The sequence below is a fragment of the Stegostoma tigrinum genome, chromosome 36 (genome assembly GCF_030684315.1).
Source record: "Stegostoma tigrinum isolate sSteTig4 chromosome 36, sSteTig4.hap1, whole genome shotgun sequence".
NCBI lineage: Eukaryota > Metazoa > Chordata > Chondrichthyes > Orectolobiformes > Stegostomatidae > Stegostoma > Stegostoma tigrinum.
Window position 1 is genome coordinate 13,593,546 of NC_081389.1, and position 24,397 is coordinate 13,617,942.

The 24,397-nt window shown below is 40.0% G+C and overlaps 1 protein-coding gene across 7 annotated transcripts in view; it reads right to left on the minus strand.

The window, feature by feature from the left end:
* Positions 1–24,397, minus strand: part of LOC125446782 (secretory carrier-associated membrane protein 5-like) — a 65,753-nt gene that overhangs the window by 36,546 nt on the left and 4,810 nt on the right. For 5 of the 7 annotated variants that reach the window (XM_048520590.2, XM_048520591.2, XM_048520588.2 and 2 more), the window contains 2 exons: positions 17,238–17,289; positions 15,026–15,145 (listed from right to left, as the gene is read on the minus strand). In XM_048520590.2, coding sequence (XP_048376547.1) covers positions 15,026–15,145; positions 17,238–17,244 — 127 coding nt within the window. In that variant the 5' untranslated portion in view covers positions 17,245–17,289. Of the gene's footprint in view, positions 1–15,025; positions 15,146–17,237; positions 17,290–22,360; positions 22,411–24,397 lie in introns of all 7 variants that reach the window. The other 2 variants (XM_059640215.1, XM_059640214.1) reach the window with 1 other exon arrangement.

A 24,397-nucleotide genomic window follows, 5' to 3' on the forward strand; every position in this document is an offset into this window, starting at 1 on the left:
AACTCAACGAGGTTTGAGGTGCACGGCCTGCCCTTGATGAATCCATGCTATCGCCAATCAAATTGTCGCGTGCTAGATGATTATAAATCCTATCTCTTATAATCGTTTACAAAATTTTTCCTACAACAGACGTAAGGCTCACAGGTCTGCAATTACCAGGGTCATCCCTACTGCCCTTCTTGAACAAGGGCACAACATTTGCAATCCTCCAGTCATCTGGTACTAAACCTGTAGACAATGAGGACTTAAGGATCAAGGCCAAAGGCTCCGCCATCTCCTCTCTTGCTTCCCAGACAATCCTCGGAAAAATCCCATCCGGCCCAGGGGATTTATCTACCTTTACACCTTATGGAATTGATAACACCTCCTCCTTACTAACCTTAATCCTTTCAATTCTAGTAGCCCATAACTCTGTCACCTCCTCTATAATACTCTCCTGTTCCTCAGTGAAAACAAATGAGAAATAATCATTTAGCACCTCTCCAATCTCCACAGAATCCATACACAACTTCCCACTTCTGTCTTTGACTGGCCCTATTCCTACCCTAGTCATCCTCTTATTCCTCACATATCTATAGAAAGCTTTAGGGTTCTCCTTTATTCTACCTGCTAATGTCTGCTCAAATTTTGGAAAGGATTATAAGAGACAGGACTTATAATCATCTAGCAAGCGACAATTTGATTGGAGATAGTCAGCATGGATTCGTCAAGGGCAGGCCGTGTCCCTCAAACCTCATTGCTCTTCTTAACTCTCTAAATCCTTCTTAATCTGTAACTCTCCATCGCCTCATCTGAACTATCTCGTCTCATCGTCACATAAGCCTCCCTCTTTGACTTAACAAGAGATACAATTTCTTTAGTAAACCACAGTTCCCTTACCTTATCGCTTCCTCCCTGCCTGACAGGGACATACCTATCAAGGACACACAATATCTGTTCCTTAAACCAGCTTCACATTTTGATTGTCCCCATCCCCTGCATTTTGCTAACCCATTCTATGGCTCCTAAGTCTTGCCTAATCGCATTATAATTGCCCTTCCCCCATCTATAACTCTTGCCCTGTGGCATGTTCGTATCCTTTTCCATTGCTAAAGTAAACATAACCAAATTATGGTCACTGTCTCCAAAGTGCTCACCTGCCACTAAATCAAACACCTGGCCTGGTTCATTACCAAGTACCAGATCCAGTGTGACCTCCCCTCTTGTCGGCCCTTCGACATACTGAGTCAGGAAACCTTCCTGCACACAATGGACAAAAGCTGATCCATCCGACATACTAGAGTTGTAGCATTTCCAGTCAATGTTAGGGAAGTTAAAGTCTCCCATAATGACCACCCTGTTCTTTTCACTCCTGCCCAGAATAGTTTTGCCGATCCTCTCCTCCACATCCCTGGAACTTTGTGGGGGCCTGTAAAAAACTCCCAGCAGTGTTACCTCTCCTCTCCTGTTTCTGACCTCAGCCCATACCACCTCAGTAGACGAGTCCTCATCAAAAGTTCTTTCAGCCGTTATACTGTCCTTGACTAACAAAGCCACACCTCCCCCTCTTTTACCACCTTCCCTGACCTTAATGAAAGATCTAAACTTTGGAACTTACAACATCCATTCCTGACCCTGTTCTATCCAGGTCTCCGAAATGGCCACAAGATTGAAGTCCCAGGTACCTATCCAACCTGCAAGCTCACCTACCTTATTCCGGATACTCCTGGCATTAAAGCAGACACACTTCAATCCAGCTTGCTGTCTACCAGCACACTTCTTTGACAGTGGGTCCTGTCCATGTTCTCCCTACGATCATCTTCCTGCGTACGAGGACTACACCTCTGTTTCCAATCCCCCTTCTGAGCTAGTTTAAATCCACCCGAATAGCAGTAGCAAATTTCCCACCCAGGATATTAATGCCCCTCTGGTTCAAGTGGAGACTGTCCTGTTTGTAGAGGTCCCACCTTCCCCAGAATGAACCTCAATCGTCCATGAACCTGAAGCCCTCCCTCCTGCACCATCCCTGCAGCCAGATGTTCAGGCGAAATCGCTCCCTGTTCTTTGCCTCGTTATCACGTGGCACGGGTAAGAAACCAGAGATAATCACTCTGTTTGTTCTAGCTCTCAGCTTCCACCCTAGCTCCCCGAAATCCTGCCTGACATCCCTATCCCTCTTTCAACCTATGTTGTTGGTGCCTATGTGGACCACGACTTTGGGACTGGTCACCCTCTCCCTTCAGGGCCCCAAAGACACGATCCGAAACATCACGGACCCTGGCACCTGGGCTCAAAATAAAGAGAAGCAGATGTAGGACTGAGGTCAGGAGGAACTTCTTCACCCAAAGGGTTGTGAATCTGTGGAATTCCCTGCCCAGTGAAACAGTTGAAGCTACCTCACTGAATGTTTTTAAGGCAAGACAGGATAATTCCTTTACTGTTAAAAAATTTAAGGGTTATGGTGAGTGGGCAGGTAAGTGGAGCTGAGTCTCAAAAAGGTCAGCCATGATCTTATTAAATGGCGGGGCAGGCTCAAGGGGCCAGATGGCCTACTCCTGCTCCTAGTTCTTATGTTCTTATTAGGGAAAATAGGTAAAGAAATAAAAGTTCCTGGGCTCAACTGCAAAAGCAAATGCAACAGGATTGTGAAAAATTGCATTTGTCTTTCAATCAGGTTTTAATGGGACATGGTTGTGAGCAGAATAGATAAAGTGTTAAAGGCTATAGGTTTATATCAGCCAGACCACAATTTCTGAGCCTTGTCAGGTGTGAAAAGGGATTCCTGTTGGGAGAACTACTAATTAGAAACTATTGTACTTTGTCTACTAACGGTGCTAAAATAGGCAAAGCATCTAGTAAGAAATTGTTTTATGGAATTAAAAAGGACAGTTGTGACCAGCAGAAACAGTTTCTGCTTGAGATGTTTACAGAGACTTGGTTCATGCACCTGTCATCACATGACCATCTGGAAAGACTAGTGATGATTGTTCAAAGGGAAGTAAAGGCTTAACTTAAATACAAGGGAGCATGAGAAGCTGCAATCGGTCAAGTTTCCAGAGAGGAATAGAAATGTTTATTTCTTCATTCTTTGGTTTGGGCTATTGCTGGGAAGAGGACAAATTATTCATCTTTAATTGCCTTTGAATTCAATAACAGCCAAGCCATTATAGATGGCAGTGAAGAGTTAACCACATGGCTGTGGATCAGGAGTGAAACATAGACCACACCAATAAGTATGGCAGATGTGAGTTTGCATGCTGAGCTGCAAGGTTAGTTTTCAGACGTTCCATCACCATTCTAGGTAACATCAGTGAGCCTCCGACGAAGCGCTGGTGTTATGTCCCGCTTTCTATTGATATGTTTAGGTTTCCTTGGGTTGGTGATGTCACTTCCTGCGTTGCTGATGTCATTTCCAGTTCTTTTTCTCAGGGGATGGTAGATTGGCTCCAAATCAATGTGTTTGTTGATGGAGTTCCGGTTGGCATGCCATGCTTCTAGGAATTCCTAGAAGCATGGCATGCCAACCGGAACTCCATCAACAAACACACTGGCTCCAAATCAATCTACCATCCCCTGAGGAAAAGAACTGGAAATGACATCACCAACCCAAGGAAACCTAAACATATAAACAGAAAGCAGGACATAACACCGGCGCTTCGTCGGAGGCTCAGTGATGTTACCTAGAATGGTGATGAAACGTCTGAAAACTAACCTTCCGGCTCAGCGAGCAAACTTACATCCAGAACCTCAACCTGAGCTACAAATCTTCTCAAAACTCGCAAGTATGGCAGACTTCCTTCCTGTAAAAGGCATTAAAGAACCAGATTGGTTTTTAACAATTGATGAGCATTACTGAGATAGCTTACATTCCAAGTTCATTAATTGAATTTGAAGTCTATCATCTCCTATGGTGGGATCTGAACCAGAATCTCTGGAGTACTAATCCAATGACATGACCTTTACATTACTCTCTCCTCAGCATGATGGAAATTTCTATTAATTTTGTGCTAACACCCAGTTTCTTTACATCTGTTTCGTATCTTTTCAAAACTTCTGTGCATTCTTTATTTAAAAAAACCTCAACACTTAAAGATTGAATACATCAATCATTTAATATCTTTTCAGTTAGAAGCTTCCCACAGAGTTAATTGTTAGGCCAGTGATACTTAGGCAGAAATGTATTAACTAGCATTTAAGTGACTTTTACACTTTCTAATCATTCTGAAACACTTCGGTGAAGTACTTTTGAAGTGCAGTGCCTTCTACAACATGGAGAAACTCACGGACACTGATTCATGAACTGAAGCCTGTATTTAATCTGTTATGGAAAGTGCTGTGAAGCTCATTAAAATCAGTAGACATTGACAAGAAGCTTGAACTGTAACAGATGTCTCATTCCTCAGACAAGTCTCTGGGAGGTTTACGGCACAGGAATCAAAGATTTGACACCCCAAGGGAATAAACGCTGGCTCAGCCAGCAGCGTGCACACCCTGGGAAAAAATAAATACACCCTTCATCTGTGGCAGCTTTCTGATAGAGAAATCTTCAGGTCAACCCACATTCCTGTCTTCTCTCCATTACCTTACAAATTCTCTATTTAGATTTAGCAATTTTTCCTTTTAAAGAGGCTGTAGTCTACTTCATGTGAGCTGCAGATTCAAGCTCTGAAAAGATCCTTCATCTAAAACAATTTCTAAATCTTACTTTCAACCTCAAAAAACAATTTTAAATTGACCTTTTAACTCACAAGTAGTAGAGGTATTTTACATATGGTGTGAGTGAATCTTACAAGTTCTCTTTACATCACTCACAAAAAAAAATCAGTGGAGCTTTTCCTTTACAGGTGTTATTCTTTGCAACATCTGAAATAGTGATAAAATTAAATTCAAAAGAAGCATTCCAAAAAGAAGAATTGGTCAAATACATGAAAGGGAAAAGAATGTAAGTACATGAGGAAGGAGCAAAGGACTGGTCTAATTAGAAAGCTTTGTAGAGGCAGTACAGTGCAGAAGTGATGGGCTAAATAGCCTCCTTGTGCTGTTTGATTTGGTAACTTCCCAACCAGAGGAATAAAGTTTCCTGTTAATCCCTTTAAAAGGTTAAGCATTTCTATTAAATCTCCACTTAGCTAGGAATTCAGCTGAAATCTGTTTCTCACGTACACCATCCGGTGCTCAATCTATCACTGCAGTGTTGTTTCAGAATTTTGATGTCATGTTTCAGGAAAATAAAAATCCTACTACAGGGAGGCTTGTCCAACTCCAGAGAACCAGAAATGCAAAAAGATCATATGGAAAACTTCAGCTTCACAACTTGCCAATTTAGCAGAAATGAAAAGGTACGGGGCTCCATCATTCAGAGAATTATTTTTAATCCATTATTGAAAAGTGAACAGCTACATTCAACAAATGTAAATCAGATGTTTTTGGCAAAATTTTAAACATTTGATTTTTGAATTCCTGTTAAAATTTACCAAGTTAATAAATGCTGTCTCATCAGGGTCAAAAATCAAGGGAGGCTAAACTAAGTTTAAAAAAAAATTAGGGGTCAGTCATTATAGGAGCAACATGCTGAAGGAGTTGAAATCCACCTCATCCGAACTTACCACAGCCGGTTCAATGAGGACTGTTCTTACCAACCCCATAACCAAAAGGGGCACAAACATGCGTGTGCAGTCACAGAAGGATGAACAACCATCTTCAGTGCTACGTTATGATTCATAAATAGCAACCAGTAAGAACAGACAAGGGGAACTTGGATCAGAAGCAAATGCAGATAAAAAAAATTGACCTATCTACATTAGGTTGATAAAAAGTGATCAATTACTTGGCCAAAAGTTGGGAGTCAATGTTTACACAAGGTTGACCGTTATCAAAAATATGGGGTAAATCTCCTCAAGCATATTCACGACATTCAAAAAATCTAATTAGTGCTAGTATTGTCTATATTCTTTCACGTTTTACTACTGTAGTTTAGATTTGAAGTTCTGAACATTTCTCAACTTCACAATTGGATTCTGAAGGAAAAAAAGCAACATAAGTAGAACGTGCGGACTTTCAACAATTAAGCTCTACAGTAAGACTGCTATTACCAGAAATATTCAAAATCTTGGCTCTGAATCACTTGAGAACACACTGGGTCATGTTATTTTCCATGTGAAATGACAACCACTCAATTTCTAAGTGAGATTTTTGGCATGCTGACAAGATTAGCTACCTGACACATAGTTCTAAACTGCACTGTATCCCACACCTTACTTGCAAAATCCAAACTCAAACCTCTCACAGTCCAAAGTATCCCTCAATTGATATTAAAAGAACTTTTTCTTGGGTTATTTCCAGATCTTCTTCATTGCATAATCCATAGTGACTTCACCTGTCCTGGAATCAGTTTAAGCTAGTAGCTATGTTACAAACTGTCAACTCCTTCATGCATATGAAGTTACTTTTGCGCATTAATTATTAAGTGCTCCTCACCAGTATTCAAGGTTTTGGTACACGGAGGCTCAACATCCAAATATAGACTGGGACTGCCACAGCATTAAGTGCTTGGATGGAGAGGGGTTTGTTAAGTGTGTGAGGAGTTTGTTAATTCTGATTCATTATGTGGATGGGCCTACTAGAGAAGAAGCAAACCTTGATATACTCTTGTGAAATAAGGGCAGGGCAGGTGACAGAGGTGTCAGTGGGAAGCACTTTGGGGCCAAGGGCCATAATTTATTTAGCTTTAAAATAGTAATGCAAAAGGTTAGGCTAGATCTAGAAGTTCTAAATTGGAGGAAGGCCAATTTTGATTGTTAGGCAAGAACTTTCAAAAGTTGACTGGGGGCAGATGTTTATAGGTAAAAGGATGTCTGGAAAATTGGAAGCCTTCAAAAATGAGATGAGTGTCCAGAGGCTGTATCCTCCTGTTAGGGTGAAAGGCAAGGCTGATAGGTACGGGAAATGCTGGATGACTAGAGAAATTGGATGTTTCAGTCAAGAATAAGGAGGAAGCACATGTCAGGTATAGACAGCAGGGATTGACTGAAACCCAAGAGTGTAAAGTATACTTGAGAGAAATCAGGAGGGCAAAAAGGGGACAGAGATAGCTTTAGCAAATAGGGTTAGGGAGAACCAAAAAGATTCTACAAATACATTAAGGACAAAAGAGTAACTATGGAGAAAATAGGTTCCTTAAAGTTCAGCATGGAACCGGAAGACACCAGAAGATATTAAACAATGTTTATTGTGGAGGACATGGAAGATAAAGGAACATGGAGGAAAAAAAAAGCGATATCTTGAAAAATGTCCACATTACAGAGCTGGTGTGCTGGATGTCTTAAAAATGCATAAAGGTGGATATAGCTCCAGGATCTGATCGACTGTACCCTGGAATTCTGTGGGAAGTTATGGAAGTGACTGCGAGGCCCCTTGCTGAGGTATTTGTATCACCGATAGCCACAGGTGAGATGCCAGAACTGGAGAGTGGCCAACGTGGTGCCACTATTGAAGAAAGGTTGTAAGAAAAAGCCAGGGAACTACAGACTGGTGACCTGACATTAGTGGTGGGCAAGTTTTTGGAGGGAATCCTGAGGGATAGGATTTACATGTATTCGGAAAGGCAAGGACCGATTAGGGATCATTAACATGACTGTGTGGGAAACCATGTCTCTCAAACTTGATCCAGTCTTTTGAGAAAGTAACCAAGAGGACTGATGAGGGCAGAGCGGTGGGCATGATGCATATGAATTTCAGTAAGGCACCTGACATGGTAGACAGGTTAGCAAGGTTACACCACATGGAATACATGGGGAACTAGCCATTTGGATACAGAACTGGGTCGAAGATAGAAGACAGAGGGAGGAGGGTTGCTTTCCAGACTGGAGGTTGTGACCAGCAGTGGGCCACAAGGAAAGGTGCTAGGTCCACAGTTTTCATCATTTCCATAAGAGATCTGGATGTGAACACAGGAGGTATGTTAGCAAGTTTGCAGATGACACCAAATTTGGTGATGTAGTAGACAGTGAAGGTGACCTCACAGTACAACAGGGCTTGATCAGATGGGCCAATGGCAGATGGATTTCATTCAGATCAATGCGAATTGCTGCATTTTGGAAAGGAAAATCAGGGAAGGGCTTATACAATGTAATGGCCAGGTCCTGGGGAGTTGCTGAGCAAATAACTTGGGAGTTTAAATTTATTTGAAAGTGGAGCACCAGGTAGACAGGATAGTGAAGAAGGCATTTGATATGCTTGCCTTCTTAGGTCAGTGCACGAAGTATGGGAGTTGGGATGTCAGTGCAGACACTGGTGAGGCCACTTATGCAATACTGCATGCATTTCTGGGTTCCCTGCTTAAGGAAGGATGTTGTGAAACTTGAGTGGGTTCAGAAAAATAATCACAAGAATGTTGCCAAGGTTGGAGGACATGAGCTATAGGAAAAGACTGAATAGTCTGGGGCTAAGTACCCTGGGGCATCAGAGGCTGAGCGTTAACCTTATAAAGGTCTATGAAATCATGAGTGGCACGGGTAGGGTGAATACACAGCTCTTTTCTCCAGGGTGGGTAAGTCCAAAACCAGAGGGCAGAGGGCATAGGTTTAAGGTGAGAGAGCAAAGATTTAAAAGTGATCTAAGAGGCAGTTTTTTCCACAAGGACAGTGGTACTTCTATGGAGTCTGGTACAATTACAGCATTTAAAGAAGTTATCTGGTAAGTGAATAGAAAAAGTGTGTTTAGTTGGCAAGTGGGGCCAGATCAGTTTAGGACATCTGGTTGGCATGGACAAATTAGACCAAAGGGTCTGTTGCTATGCTGTGAGACTCTGACTACGAGCCTACATGTGGAGCACCACATGCAGTTTTCTTTCACTTCTTTCAGGGAGGATGCAATTGTACTGGAAGCAGTTCAGAGAAGATTCACTTGATTAATTCGAGAGGTGAAAGGTCGGTCTTATGAGGACAGGTAGGGCAGTTTGGGCCTATATTTGCTGGAGTTTAGAAGGGTGGGAGGAGATCTATTTGAGATATAATAGAAGATGCTACAGAGGGTTGACAAAGTAGACGTAGAGCAAGTGTTCCCACTTACAAGAACGAGGTCTTAGTTTTAGGCTAAGAGGTGGCAAATTTAAACGGCCGAGGAAGGCTTTTGTCTTTCAGAAAGGGTCGTGAATCTGAAATTTGCTACCCCAGAGTGCACTGGACATCAGGACACTGAATAAATTTGAGGATACGCAGATTTTTAATTCAAATGCTTCAAAGGAAAGTAGAGTTGAGGTCATGAGATCAGCCATGATTGTATTCAATAGTGCATTAGGCCAGAGGGCTGAATTGCCTACTCCTGCTCCCGGTGTTGTTCGACACCCATAACATGACCTTGGTACTGCCTCTTAAATTTGGCTGACAGCGCCAGACAGCCAATGGAAATCAAACACTGCCAAAAAAAATCACCAGCATAATGCAATTTTAAACAGCAATAGGTTGTATTCAGAAATCAGGTTTGCTTGGAACATATTTAAAAAGTCACTTGAAAGCTCATGCATTGGGATCATAATTTCTTTTATAAAAGGTTACAGATATAAATAATCTAAACAAGGAACAAGCCTAACGTCTGACACATTTTACTGCAGTGTACCATAAATCCTTCCATCTTCAGGGAGTTAAAAACCTCTTAACTTAAAGCATTGAAATCATAAAAATGCACTGTAGCTTGCTGTAACCTTGTTGCCAGGTGTCCCAATCCTTAAAAAATTACTTTGAGGCCAAGCATCTTAAATTACAGCTATGAAATTAAGATAAACATAAATACTGGACAGCAAAACAGGCCAAGAACCAATGGAACAGAATTTAGAATTGACCAGATTCAAATTAGCTACATTTCCCTCCTTCAAATTACATCTCACATACTGCAATTAACCTGATTACCGCACCTCTGCTTGTAAAACTAACAGCAATAAACACAATTAACTCAGCATTTCCAGCTCATCTTTTAGCCTTTGCATCAAAAGATAAATAAATATAAGATGGTAAGTATCAACATTAAACCCAGGACAGTTACTGAGGGTTTCTTCAGTGAGACAAAATGTAGCTGTCATGCAGAGTACAGGTTCCGATAATCTAAACTAGGAACAAGCTCGACAGTCAAAAGAAGTGAACTTGCTGAACCTCCCAAGTTAGTGTCATTGTGTGCCAGATAAACACAGATATGGCAGCATTTGCAGAGAGCAAAAGATAGAGTTACCGTTGAGTCCAGTGACCCTTTGTCAGAACTGTTCTAATGGAGGGTCACTGTACTTAAAGTGTTAACTATTTTTTCCCCTGTACAGATGCTGCCAGGCCTGCTGAGTTTCTTCAGCACTTTGTTTCCTTGTTTTAAATTTCCAACACCCACAGCTCTTTGTTTTTAAATATTTGAAGTTTCACTGTTGGCTCCATGGTAGTCTTCCCATCTCAGAGCCCGAAGGTTGTGAGCTCAAGTCCCATTTTGGGTATCTAAGCACGTTATTTTCATTGCCAGAGATGCTGTGTTTGTTTTGAGACTTAGGCTAGCCATTCCTCTAAGCAAACTTAAAAGAAACAATGGTACTATTCAAAGAAAAGTGCAGACATTCATCCTAGCCCCCGGTTAAAATTTATCCCTCATTCAACATTCAAACCCCAGAATTTGTCTCATTCCTACTTATGGGAATTTGCTACGCACAAACTAAATCCCGCATTGCCTTACATTACGATACCCACTACACTTTGGAAGTACTTTATTTGGGATTGCTGTTAATGTAACTTTATACCTAATATTACCATATGGTACAGCACTTAAATAGAAGTATGAAACCTATTTAAAAATATTCAGAATATTTATTACTTCAAAGCATCCTCTAAACTATATTAACACAGTAGAGGACAATTGGATAAAAACATTGATTTTATATAAGTTCACAGAATTATTGAATCTTCACAGTGTTGAAGCAAGACGTTCCACCATTCGAGTCCACACACCTTCCAAACAGCTTCACATCCAGACCCACACGTCACACCCTATCCCTGTACTTCTGCATTTCTCATGGCGAATCCATCTAACCTGCACATCTCTAGACCACGGCAGGAAACCAGAGCATCTGGAGGAAATACAAGCAGAATGTGCTAACTCCACACAAAGCTGCCTGATGGTGGAATCGAACCTGGAACCATGGCGCTATGATGCAGCTGTGCTAACCACTGATCCACTGTGCTGCTGTTATGACAGAAATTTTCTGGCAAATGGTTGAAGAGCTAAGATAACTTGAATAGATTAAATTCTGCATGTTAGCTTTGATCGCATGTGACAATTCTTTTCTTAAAATATTTGTTCAGTGTCATCAAAACTTAAGTAACAATAACCAGACAAATTTACAATGTAGAACCGTTGGCGAATTCAAAATTCTTTACACAAAAATTCGCATTATTTCATCCTTTTTTCAAAAGGAAAATCTGAGAAAACTGCAACTTATTGGTCCAACATTCAATATCTGAATGGTCACAGTGCCAGAGTAAGAAGGGAGCAATGTCAAAACATTGCACTACTTTATTTGATATGGTATCTATTAAATGGCAATATGAATTAGCAAGCAAATAGCTCCATCCAGCAGCAAATATCAAGTACTGCAGCACGTCTTGCGTCTACTCCTCCATTGTCTTTTGCCATTACACTGCTGCCTTAACACTGAAATAAACTGCTTATCGACACAGGAGGTTCACACGAGCAATTTAATCAAGTATTTTTAAACTAGAATGTGGTAGCCCTATCCTATACTGCTGTAGCACCAATGAATAAATGTCATTCCAGACCCCCTGTAATGTTTTCAAGTAGCTTCTGAATCACATGGACGTTAAGGAAAAACTGAGGTTTGTCCAGCTCCCTCATAACTTTCAAAATCAATGGGCTGGCAGTCAATAGTTGGGATCTACAACCTTCAAGCGGTAAAATGGATCTCAATTTGTTTCTACCCATCCACCTTTGCTTCAAGTATCTGGGTGGCCTAATGAGCAAATCTATAGCAATTTCAGTCATGGAAATCTGAATTCACTCTGAGCAACCACAGCCCTTTGTCAGAGTTCCAAACTTTTACTGAGTAAACAGGTACTTCTTGAGTTAATTGTTGAATAGCACATCTCCAATTTTAAGATTTTACATTGTTTTGCATTCTCCTTTCTCAGGAAATAACTGTACAATCAAAACTAATTACACATTGTAAATGGTGGAATTAGATGGTTTCCCAACTCATTAAATGTAGAGGGATACTGGCAATGTTGACGCTAGCTTTCTACATAATACAAGGGCTTAAGTAGTTGTATCCTTCTGGCAATGGGCGCTAAACTGCCTTAAGGGCCTTTTGGGAGTGGGTATCCAGAACAGAACGTAATTACCCAGAATGGATCAAACCAAAATTTCACGTAATTTGTGATCTGTTGCATTCTTGGCCTCAGAAGATTAAGCCCAGCAGGGCTAATTTTTTGTAACTGCCTATTAGCTGCTTCTAAATGAAGCAGCACCTTCGATAGAAAGCTACAATCCAAACCACATCCATTTATCAAATTATACATTCTATTCAGTTTTATCCTGATCTGACTAGTGTTGTATATAGAACTGTCTTGTGCACGGTCTTCTAAATTGGAAGTAGTTATGGAATTTGCTTACTGTAGTTTTTATTCTTAAATATAAATAAAACTGCTGATCCTGTTTGTATTTATACATACAAACAAACAGACAAACTTGAAAGCAAAACTCAAGAATACTACAAAGGCTGAAACTCAATTAATTAATTCTTGATTTACATTGCAGGGCAGTGAAAATGAACAAGCAAATACTGAGGCTTAAGAAATAGCAGCTGTCTATGTTGGGAGGAGACTGCAGTAAATAAAAGCAATACCTATCTCACAGTCAACTTCCAAACCTTTGAAGAATTATCAAAAAGATCATGTCTTAGGGGAACAGCACAGCTGAAGGAAGAGAAATGTAATTGCTGATTAAAGTAGATATATTGATCACTTTTCTGAACTTTATGGATAATTGATTTATGCTAGGTAAGCTGTTTGGTAGTCTGGCAGGTAATGAAAGTCAGAATTCATTTAATCTGCGATGTTGAGAGATCCTCTATTTTAACTTGACAACTTTTAAATTGATTATTTCAAATGAAAATTTTTCATTGAACAATCATGGTTCAAAACAATTAAAGACAATTGTGCAATGCCAGGTTAACAAATCTGTCTTGATAAAGAAACGTATTGTAAAGAACAATTGGGGATGAGGGTTCACAGCAGTGGTCTTATTCTATAATTGACACAAATTGAATTTTCAACGGGAGAAGGTAAACAGTGCATCAATAAATCACATCTCTCAGAACTCACTGCAACTTGCAGAATTAGAATCCCTACAATGTGGGAGTAGGCCATTCAGCCCAGAGTCCACACTCTCCCTCTGATGAGCATCCCACCCACTATCCTTGTAACCTTGCATTTCCCATAGCTAACCTACACATCCCTGGACACTATGGGGCAATGTAGCATGGCCAATCCACCTGAACTGCATGTCTTTAGACCATGGGAGGAAGCTGCAGCACACAGGGGAGAACCATGCAGACATGGGGGAAGAATGTCTGTGACGTTTGTACAGTCACTTGAGGGTAGAATCAAACCCAGGTCATTGGTACTGAAACACAGCAGTGCTAACCACTGAGCCACAGTGCCGCCTCGGAAATTTCTCACCCAATACTTTGGTCAAACAGGCTAAATGTCCTTCTGCTAAATCTAAAATCATCTAGTCTTACAAGAACTTGTTTGGCAAGATTACTGAAGTATACATTAAAGGTGAGTTTTTATTATGTATAGGAAGGCAGCCAGAGGCCATACAGTAGTTGGTTACAAAGATATAAAGTGATCTATACCAGCAGAAGGGCAGTTTTAGTGTTCCGGGCCATTGGAACTAGAAAGGAATCATAAGCTGTTTTAGCAGTCCAAAATAGCAAGTTTGGAAAAATTTCCTGAGCATTTCTTAAGAGTTCAGTAAAAAGGTCAATCAGCAAGCCTTCTCGTGTGTCTCTGGGATAGATGGGGAGAATCACTTCCAGTGAAATGTGTAGAAAGTCACCAAAACGCAATGTTTACAACCTGTGCAGTTTAGTAGGAGATTTTACAGTGAAGATAAGAGATATTTCACTGGGGTTGGGAAACTTGGAAAAAGTTGAGTCTTTCTTTGTGCAGTTCCTAAGATCTTTCTAATTTATCAAAATTTTGTTTGTTCTTGTACAATAAACTAACATAGCTCCGTTAAAAATACATTGACTGCCTTGTGTCAATTTCTTCAGTGACTGCTCAAAGTCAAAACTAAAATATGATCTATCAAGCGAGGTTTAATTCTGGAATCTGATTGGTCCAGTATTATCATCAGCTGGGATTACAATAAATGGAACAACCCTTCCAGCTTCCTAAAGACTACTAGCGTCAAGTTCTTTAGGTCAGAAGCAGAGAAATGCACCTCCTGCAATGCTTTAAAAACCAACTTGGACATTACTATAGCAACACTAGTTATTCAGCTTGCTGCACCAGTTATAATTGATAAAAATAACATATATGGAGTTTTTAGTGAACTTACTGAGTCAGAAGCTAAAAACAGCTCACATCAATTTCAAGAGGCCTAAAACTTTACAAAGATTGGGATTCCACTTAGAGGATGGATTTGTACCTGGATTCCAGAAGTCAAATGGCATGCTTACAGTTCACTGTTCGACTTCTGCTCATTATTTGAAAACATAATTGCAAATACTTTTATTAAATGTAGAATTCAGTTTGCAAGCAGGGAAGATTAAACTATTTAACTGGTTCAACCAACTTGCACTAATTCTATGATACACAGAATTGAAATTTAAAATAGTTTTGAAATATAGACATAAATCAATAGGAATGTCATTGCATATGTCCTTGTGAAAGAAAAGGGCCTGTAACAATGTTTGGAAGGTTAGACCGATGTTATTGGGATCTATGGCACATCTAGGATGCATTCACATTACTTGCAGTTTAGTTCTCATACTCACACATCCAAAGGTAGTAAATGCGTTTTGCCAGGACTTTGTGGGGTTCTGGGATCTCATTAAAATCCTGGTAAAAACATGGTTTCAACGGAATGAACTTTGGGAGCGGTGGAAAATTGTTTTCTACAAAACAAAACAAGAGCATCATGTTTGTAGTAAATCTACAAGTGGTAAGGTTTAAACAATTAAAAATTGTCAGTTTATTAATGGTGGCGAGTATTGGGTGCTATTGCAAAGTTAAAAAGTATGCTGTTATATACTGCACCTACTTTTTGACAGGAGCAAATCCTCCAACTCATCCTTTTCTCTTCCTACAACGTATCAAGAAGGGTTCCTCACTTTCCCAAGTCCTTAGATGGTGCTTTCAAAACACATTCAGATAATTCGGTTGCATTTCCTTCTTTATCCTCCCACCATTATGAATGGTCTTCTCCTACTTGCTCAGTCTCATGAATCTAGACACTCAAACCCATAAGCTGAACATGCTAGGGCCCACACTATTTCCAAGATGGCTGAAAATACTCTCTCTCCTGTCAGGTAGAGGGCACACACAGGAGTGTCTCCTCCATTCCTTTTATTCGTTACTACTTACCGGGCTTCTGTATATATCTATAAATTTTTTCCCCTGATCCATGTCTAATATTTCCGTTCTCTCCCTGTTGAAATAATGTTCTTTAGCATCATCTCTTGCTCTCCTGTGATTTTCCTCTTTCTCCAAGTATCTTTATAGATTGCTAATGCTTTCCCTTCATATTTGTGTAAGATTCATTATTCCTACTCTAAACCTTCTCCTTCAACTTTCTAGATTTTCAATTACCATGTTTTGCTCAGTTACTCTGCATAATTTCTACTCATCAAGCAAATCCTACCCACCTACCTTAATATTAAATGCTTTTTCTCATTTGCCAGATGCACACATTTGGGCAGTTGCTCGATTTTCATTTTGGCTGGCAAACTGAGGACATGTGCACTCCTGCACATGTATAACTGTCTCTATCACAGCCATTGCTGGATCTCAAACTATCATAGATGGTCCCAGCAAAACACTTGATACTCGTCCATTTAACAGGGCGCTGATAGCCGGTAAATCCGAACAGAAAAGTCTGTCACTTCTATCACATCCATCTTTTACTTACACCCCTACAGTTCCAATGTGCAGTCCACCTGGCATTCCAACATATCAAGAGTCACAGGTTGTGCCAGGAAGGTCCCAAAGTAGGGAGCAGGGAGATGTTGGAGAAATGCTGTAATTTTCCATAGCAGATTGCGTGTCAAACAGCTTTAGGCAAGTTGTTCCAATTATGCAATAGCATTTAAATAACCCTTCACTGTATTTTATTGTGAATGTCGCATTGCCCATGGAAAAATATTCTCTTAGAACACAGAATATCAATTAGCTTTAACTAGCCAAAATATCACTTCTCGCAATGCAAACCCCTTGCATTTAAGGGGTCATGGTACTCAAACTTCCAAAACTCAAAATGAACAGTTCACAGCAGATAATTGTTTGTAGCTTACACCAACTAATACTTTATGTCAGAGATCATAAGGTAATTATGAATAAGAGAAGCCATTTCTCCATTCAGCCTTCCAATAACTTCAAGCTGCTTGGCCTGCTGTGTTCATCCAGCGCCACACTTTGTTAACTTCAAGGTCTCGTCACTGTTTGATCAACAGAACGTGTAAGATCCAAGTATTTGGTGTGCTTTTACATTGACAAATACAGCGAAAGAATACTGATCACTTTTACAAAGGGCCAGGTTCTGACGATTCAACTTCGCTTAAGAAATATGCAGCACCCAGGAGCTGGCTTTGGACCTTTCAAAGTGCTTACTATCTTGCCTTCATCTTTTGTCATTCACAAAGACAGGAAGAGCACAAATACGTGTTCTCACTCGAAATCAGGTTCTGTCTGGTCAGTCAGTAGCACGCCAACCTGTCAGACAGAGCTTCATGCAGGATTGGAAACAAGTAGTTGGATTAGGTATTCAGAGGTTTCAGGAGGCTGAGATGGTTGACACAGAACACTGACACACTGGCAGAATTAGCTGCAATTGGAAGAAAATGGGCTTTAAAAAACCTCAAACATCATTGAAATTATTACTGATATCACATTTACAGCTATCTGAAAAGGACGTCTGCACATTGTCCTTTCTGATCCAGGAAATGCTCAGCAGAAACTCAGCTGTACAAACTAAATGACATCCGTCCTTACCTGTCATATTTAAGGTGGAGTCTACTGCCTCAAATGAGCAACACGATCTAACCTGCAAAACAAAGACAGTAGGATTTTAAATATCGACTATAGTTCAGCTGAAATGCCGATATGCAAACATGAATTTCCAACTTTAGCAACTTACTTCAACACAAACGACCACTAATCCTTTGGAGCTAATATCTGAAGTTGAACTTCACCAATTTTACAATTAGCTGCCCCAAACGGAAATCAAATAGTTCGGATTAGATGGTTCCTTTCAGGTCCTGGAGCTCCCTTCCCTACAATGCTCTCTGCAGTGGCTCTATCACCACCATGAAGAACAATTCCGGATGGATAACAAATGCTGGCCCAGCCAGCTACACCCAAGTCCCTTGAAAGGATTTTAACAATTTTAAACAAAACACCTCCACTGTAAGGCGACAGCCAAACTGAAGCATACCTCTTGAACAATGTGAAGTCAGTCACCGCAGAAGCATCTTTTCCTCTGTCACACATCCACACATAAATGCATGAAAATACAACTAAATATGCTACTGGAGAATTCTTCCGCACATTCATTAACATCTTTCATGTGCCCTCATGTAGCCGATGCTTTCTTTCTGATAGTGGCCAGTAGAGCATTCCAGCAAAAAAATTTTAAAAAGATACATCAGCAAACCTGCAATCTGACTTACTGCAGAGGAAATGCAATTCACATATTTGTCACTCCTCTGCTATTTCCTGTTTCTGTGGAACACAAAGGAATTACAACTGTACTGAAACTCTAGGTGGCTCACATGATGCAGAAATACCACTTCTGTTAAGCTCAAAGCTGGCTATTCGGCCCATGTTCAACACAATGCGTTTTGCCCGAACCTGTTGGTAGTTATCGTCCATCTAAGCATAATAGCCCTAAATATAGTTGCTTGACCTGTTTGTGCTTCACTCCTTCAGTCTTCTGTTGCAGCCTTCCAAAGCCTCCCAAATAACTCAAGCTATCTAGCCGAGCTTCTTTTCATTTCTCCTTCCTGCCAGTTCACTATTGACAATAAGGCAGCCATTCTCTCTCCCTACTGCTTCTTCAGCCAGCTCAGATTTCTTACACTGCCTGTTTCCTCCACTTGACTTTCAAAGAATTGCTCACAAGCGTTCCAAGTACAAAACACAATTAACTTAACTAGTTTTAACTCCTATAGGGTGAACTCATATGGAAGATTTTCTGGTATTAACCACTTTTAGCTGAAGTGGCATATTGAACATATCACGATTATCCAGCTTAGTGGGTTGAACAGATTGAGACAATGCAAGCTACGCTATCAATCCACGAAAGGGCTTAAGTTTAATTTCTCATAACACAATGTCAAGCTAGTCATTACGTGAAAGCGTTTTTTTAAAACTGTTTAATCATCTTTTTGATTACACAAATACGAGGCCAAGGTAGGGGTTCCCTGGAATATTTCCTTAAAAACTCACTTGCAACCCAGGAAGTCAAAATTAGCTTGCTTTTACTTATAATAAATCCTTATTTCACCTATATAAAACGTAGCATCAAGATCAACTAAAAATATACAGGAACAAACAATGCTTTTTCTTTCTCTTTCCCAAGCCCTCATGCTTGAGACATTAAGCAACTAAGCAAAAATGACATATTTTCTTAAGGTTCACAAGCTGTTCTACTTCATATTTATAATTTCTGACATCAGTTGGTGATGGTTTTTGCTAAGTGTAGAAACTTATTCAATTGTCCTTTTTTGTAATTGAGTTCTAATGGATGTGAAAAAGATGGGCTATTCAGCACAGATACAGACCGATGAGTAATTAATATTGGCCACAATAAAAGATCAAATTGAATTGAGTCAAATCTATGAAAGTAAAAGGCTGTGAACTGAACATATAATTCAGCCTACAGTACAGCCAGCTGTTGATATTCATTACACAAATAATTGTTATTTCAAAATAACGTTAAGTTTTTCATAAAACAAAAAGAAAAGTAGATGACAAGAGGGAGCAGCAAAAGGAAAAAGCGCATTAAGCTGGAAGAAAAGTCATTCAGTGTAGGGGAAAAAAGTTAGGAAAAGCTTGGAGGCAAAGATGACTTTAAAGAGAGTAATGTGTGGACAGAAAACTTGCTTCAACTCAGTGACACCTTATTATGCTTTGGGGAAGTCCAGGTGACTATGCTGAAATAGCACTCAATTGAGTCAGTGCTTAGAAGCCGACTTTCAAACAAAAGCTGGTGCGTAGGGGGTGCACAATTATAGCACTAATAAAAGCCATACAGCCCTTTCAATCTGCTCCACATTTCAGTAAGAGGATTGCTAACTTTCTGACTCTACTCCTCATAAACCTGTTTCCTGACAGATCAAAGATCGGCCTATCTACACATTACATCAGTCAGCAATTGAGCATCCACAACTGAGTTTGAAAATTCATCTCTCCGTGAGGAAATTTATTGTCACAATCCTAAGTGACTGACTACTTATCCTGAGTCAATGCCCACTTACATCCAGGCAGCCCAAACATTTACAGTACAAAAACTTAAGTATAAATGTTAAAAGTAAACCAGTGAAATGGTTAGCTCTTAGCTGCCCTTTGGAATGGTCCAGCAAGTCACTCAGTTCAAAGGCAAAAGCAGTTAGGGATGAGCAAAATATCTGGCCCTGTTTATTGTGAGCTCTAAATATTTAACTGCATCTGAAATTACAGTCATGGGTTTTCCTCTGCTAAGTTACTCACTTTACAAATGTATATCTACAAACGTATTAATATTAAAATAAAAGACTAAAATCTTAGCCAATAAACAAAGTGCAGCTTGTGTATGAGTTAATTTATCAGTTCGCTGCAAAAGTAGATGGACTGTAGCGAATTCCTTACAGAATGGATTGTTAACAACTGTCTATGCAGAAAGTTCCAACTCTACCTCTCTTTTGCATTTTGCAATTCTCACCATTTGTTTTGATATTCAACAGCTTTAAAGCGGAGTGTTTCATGTTTTAGAAGTAAAGGAGACCTTTTTGAGTCAACACAGGGCGGAGCTGGAAGAACACAGCAGGTCAAGCAGCAGAGTAGCAGCAAACTAGACGTTTTGGGTTGGAACCCCTTTTCTGTTCTAAAGACTCCTCTGATGCTGCCTGGCCTGCTGTGTTCCTCCAGCTCAACACCGTTGACTCTGACTCTAGTATCTGCAATTCTTGCTATCTCTGGAAACCTTTCCAAGGTGCTTTTAGCTTTACACCAACTTTAGAAGCATTCAATTTTATTCTACAACTGTACCAGTTATCGTTATTCACTTCAGTATATTGACTACTTACAAACCACAGTTCTAAGTTTTACTTCAATCTGCTTTATGTAAAGAAAAACCTTCAGTTAACAAGCAATCTGACTTCCAACTTTGCCAAGTACTTTCTTTCAGTTGTTAAGGTGCATTTTTAATCCAAGATGTGAAAACGCATGATGGACCAGGGCCACTCAAGGTCCTTTAGAAAGCACAATAAGGACTTCTGTATCTCAGAATTAAACACAGCAATAATGGCTTAATTCCAGGCTTCAAGGTTCAGAGTTTTTAGGATTGCAGCATTGGTAAGACAAAGTGCACACAAGTAACCAGAATATCAAAATATGATTTAGTGGAATTTCTGACATCTCCCACTGCTGAGTAATTTGCTTGATAGATAACTAGCACTGATTTTTTAAATGTTTGAAAGTGCTGAAAAAGGGCAAGGGTAATCCAATAATAGAGATCTGTAACACACTGAAGGGACTTCAGGTTGGTTTTGAGGTGATGTTAAGGTTGGGTGGCTCACTGAGCTGGTTTGTTGTTCTGCAGACGTTTTGTTACCATGCTTGGTAACATCATCAATGCAGCCCCTGATGAAGCACTGTTGTGTTTCCTCGCCTGTTTTTTAAACTTTGGAGTCCTTTGAGCTGATTGTCTCACTTCTGGTTTTCCTTCATAGTGTAGTGTATATGGAGTCCAGTTCTATGTTATTTATATGACACTATTTATCAGAGTTCAAAACAGGGGATAATTATAAAGAATGAAAGAAAAAGGACATCACATGAAGCATCTCTACCTGATAAGTGTAGAAGGTTTTGTTTTAAGAAACTCACTCATGGATTGTGGGCATTGTAGGATGCACCAGCATTACCTATCCTTATCTGCCCTCGAGAAGATGGTGGTAAGCTGCTTTATTGAACTATTGCACTCCACATGGTGTAGATAAACCCATGATGCTGTTAGGGAGTTTCAGAATTTTGACCCAACAATGGAGGAACAGTGATATATTTCTAAGTCAGGATGGTGAGTGGCTTGGATAGCAGTTGCTAGCCCTCCTATGTAGCTTTTGCCCTTGTCCTGAAGCGTAGTGACATGGGTTTGGAGCTGCTGTTTATAAAAACTCGGTGAGAGATTCAAGCAGGTTGCTTCGTCCTTGATGATATCAAGTTTCTTGAGTATTACTGAAGACACATCTAGGCAAAAGGGGAGTATCCCATCACAATCCTGATTTCTGTCTTGTTGCTCAGGTGGCAGGTTACTCAGCACAGGATTCCTAACTTCTGACTTGCTCTTGAAGCCACACTATTAAATAGTAGGATATTCAGTGGTGCTACCATTTGTGACGATACATGGCTTTATCAAGTGCATTTTGTCTTTTTCAAAAAAAAATGAAGAGAGGTTGAAACAGAGATGTGCAGTGGTATGTTCCAAGCCAATAAACAGCCTGTGGGGCCTTGGGTATTTTTTAAAATGTTTTAAATAGATTTAAAAGTTACTCCCATTCTTGATGCATTGTTTGCATTTTTGCTATAGGGCAAGAATGGGTTTTTAAAGGAAAGCCAGATTGCACAAAATAAAACAGAAGTCCATGTTAACAAAATTAACCTGCTTGGAGCACAAATGTTTGCACTGGCCTGTTGGATCCAATGACCTATAAATCCCATGCAAATCAGATGAATTGGTGATCACAGGGAAAGAGGCATAGAATGAACAGGTTTTGTTAAACACTACTGCCAGCTGCAACTGAAGGAGGCTGCTACAGGTACAAAATTCAAGCGTGAGAGTCATAAGCAACAAAAAATACACTCGGAACCCAACAACTTGAATCAATGGAATAAAATAATTCTTCAGAACAGAACAGAACCTTAAGCACAAAAACAGGTTGTTGGTAAAGCTCAGCAGATCAGACAGCATCTGTGAAGAAAAAAAATCAGAGTTAACGTTTCAGCTCCAGTGACCCTTCCTCAGAACCTCAAGTTATCTTGCAAAACAGTTAGCATGTCATCAACTACTAAAGTTTAGCAGTGATGCTCAGCAGGTGTTTCCAGACATATCTTAAGGCAAAGCAATACAATACTGACCCAAGGAAAAGAACAAGCAATATTAAGCATGATCATATCTTTTTAGGACAGCAACAGGACTGAAATTCAGTCTAATCTCTACAGCACATATGTGCTAGTCATGGGTCAGGTGGCAGCACTTTGACCTTAGTCAAAAGGTTGTGAGTTCAAGTTATATTCCAGGACTTGAGCATAAAAACCCATGACCAGAACTGCAACTCAATACATATGGACTGTTGCATTATGTGATGTTACCTTTTGATGAGGTGACACATTAGAGGTCCCATTTGTCTGTATGCCCTAAGAGCTCCTGTGGCACTATTTTCAAAAGCAGAACAGCATGTTGCGTTGGGAAATATAGTGAACCCCTCCCTCCATATCCCTCAATCAGCAGTGCAAAAGAAAATTCTGATCATTAGTTTGTTGTTTGCTGTTCACAAATTGGCTGCCGTGTTTCCAAATTCCAAATGTGATTTGCATTCAAAAGTACGACGTCAGCTTAAAGCACTTTAGAGATACTGGTGGTTGTGAACAGCACTAGATGAACGCAGGTCATTCTTTCAGATAATGATTACATACATGACAGGGAGAAATGGTTTTCCATACAACAAGAGAGTGTGTGGTAGCATGATAAATAATGCATCAAGAAACCAACCCAAGCAGTTCTGTAAAGCACAAGAGGCTGACAGAGTAATACAGCACAGTAACAGACCCTTCGGTATAACCAGTCCATACTGAACATAATACCAAGCTAAACTAGCGTCACCTGCTGTTCCTGGTCCATATCCCTCCAAATCTTAAGTTTATTAAAACAAAGAACTCCAGCATATACTACGTTGCACGTGAACATAAGCGTTCAGCACGTAAGAAATAGCAGTTGGAGGAGGTCATTTAACTCTTCCAGCCTATACTGCCATTCACCAACTTTTGCTGATCTTTAACCTCAACACTATCTTCCTGTATCGTGCTATGTCACTTACTTCCCTTGTGGGATGAAAGGTCTATAAAATATTATGATTCTTTGGAACTTGCATCAGAAAGAGGTATATAGGTAGATTAGTACTGTGTAGGAAAGGACAGAAAGTCATTCTGGAACTGTGATTGAAACATACCAATTCACCAATTCCAAGAAGACATGTAACTGCCGAGAAGGGCTTGAGAGAATCATGAACTTTTAACACAATCAGTTCCGAGGAAAATTTAAAATTTGAGAAAGGAGTATAATTTCTTTGGACTTTCTGTAATAGATAGTGTTGTCAAACACTAGGCTCTGCTTCTGCATAAATTAAAATACCTTTGTGACGGCTGAGATTATATACTGGGAACAAACTGTTCTAGTAGCTGGAAAGTCATATACTTACAGATAACAGACAGTTAACAATAGGATGCGGTCAGTGTGTCTGTAATTAGACCTTGCTACATTGGATATAATTATAGGGCAGGTAGTTGAGTTTTGAGGACTCGGGAATCTGTGATGAAGGCAGAGTCTGGTCACCTTCAGTTTGCAGAAAACCAAGTTATATGAAGGCTCATCAGTTAAAACATTAATAATCACATCTACTTGAAAACTGCACCAAGACCAAATTTAAACTTGTGGCTGAACAAACCACATGTGTCCGAGCCAAACAGAAGCTATTCTTGTAAGCTAAACAGCTCTTTGGTGCGACATTAACCACTGAATAGCATCCTCTTACATAGATCAACTCAATACTGCAGTACTCTGGTGAAAAAGAACAAGATTCACTCCATGTGCATAAGATCCACTTGACAGTGCTGGGATTAACAGCTATAATTTGGTCCTGCCCAATACTTCATTACTAAATTGCCAAAGGATCCAACTT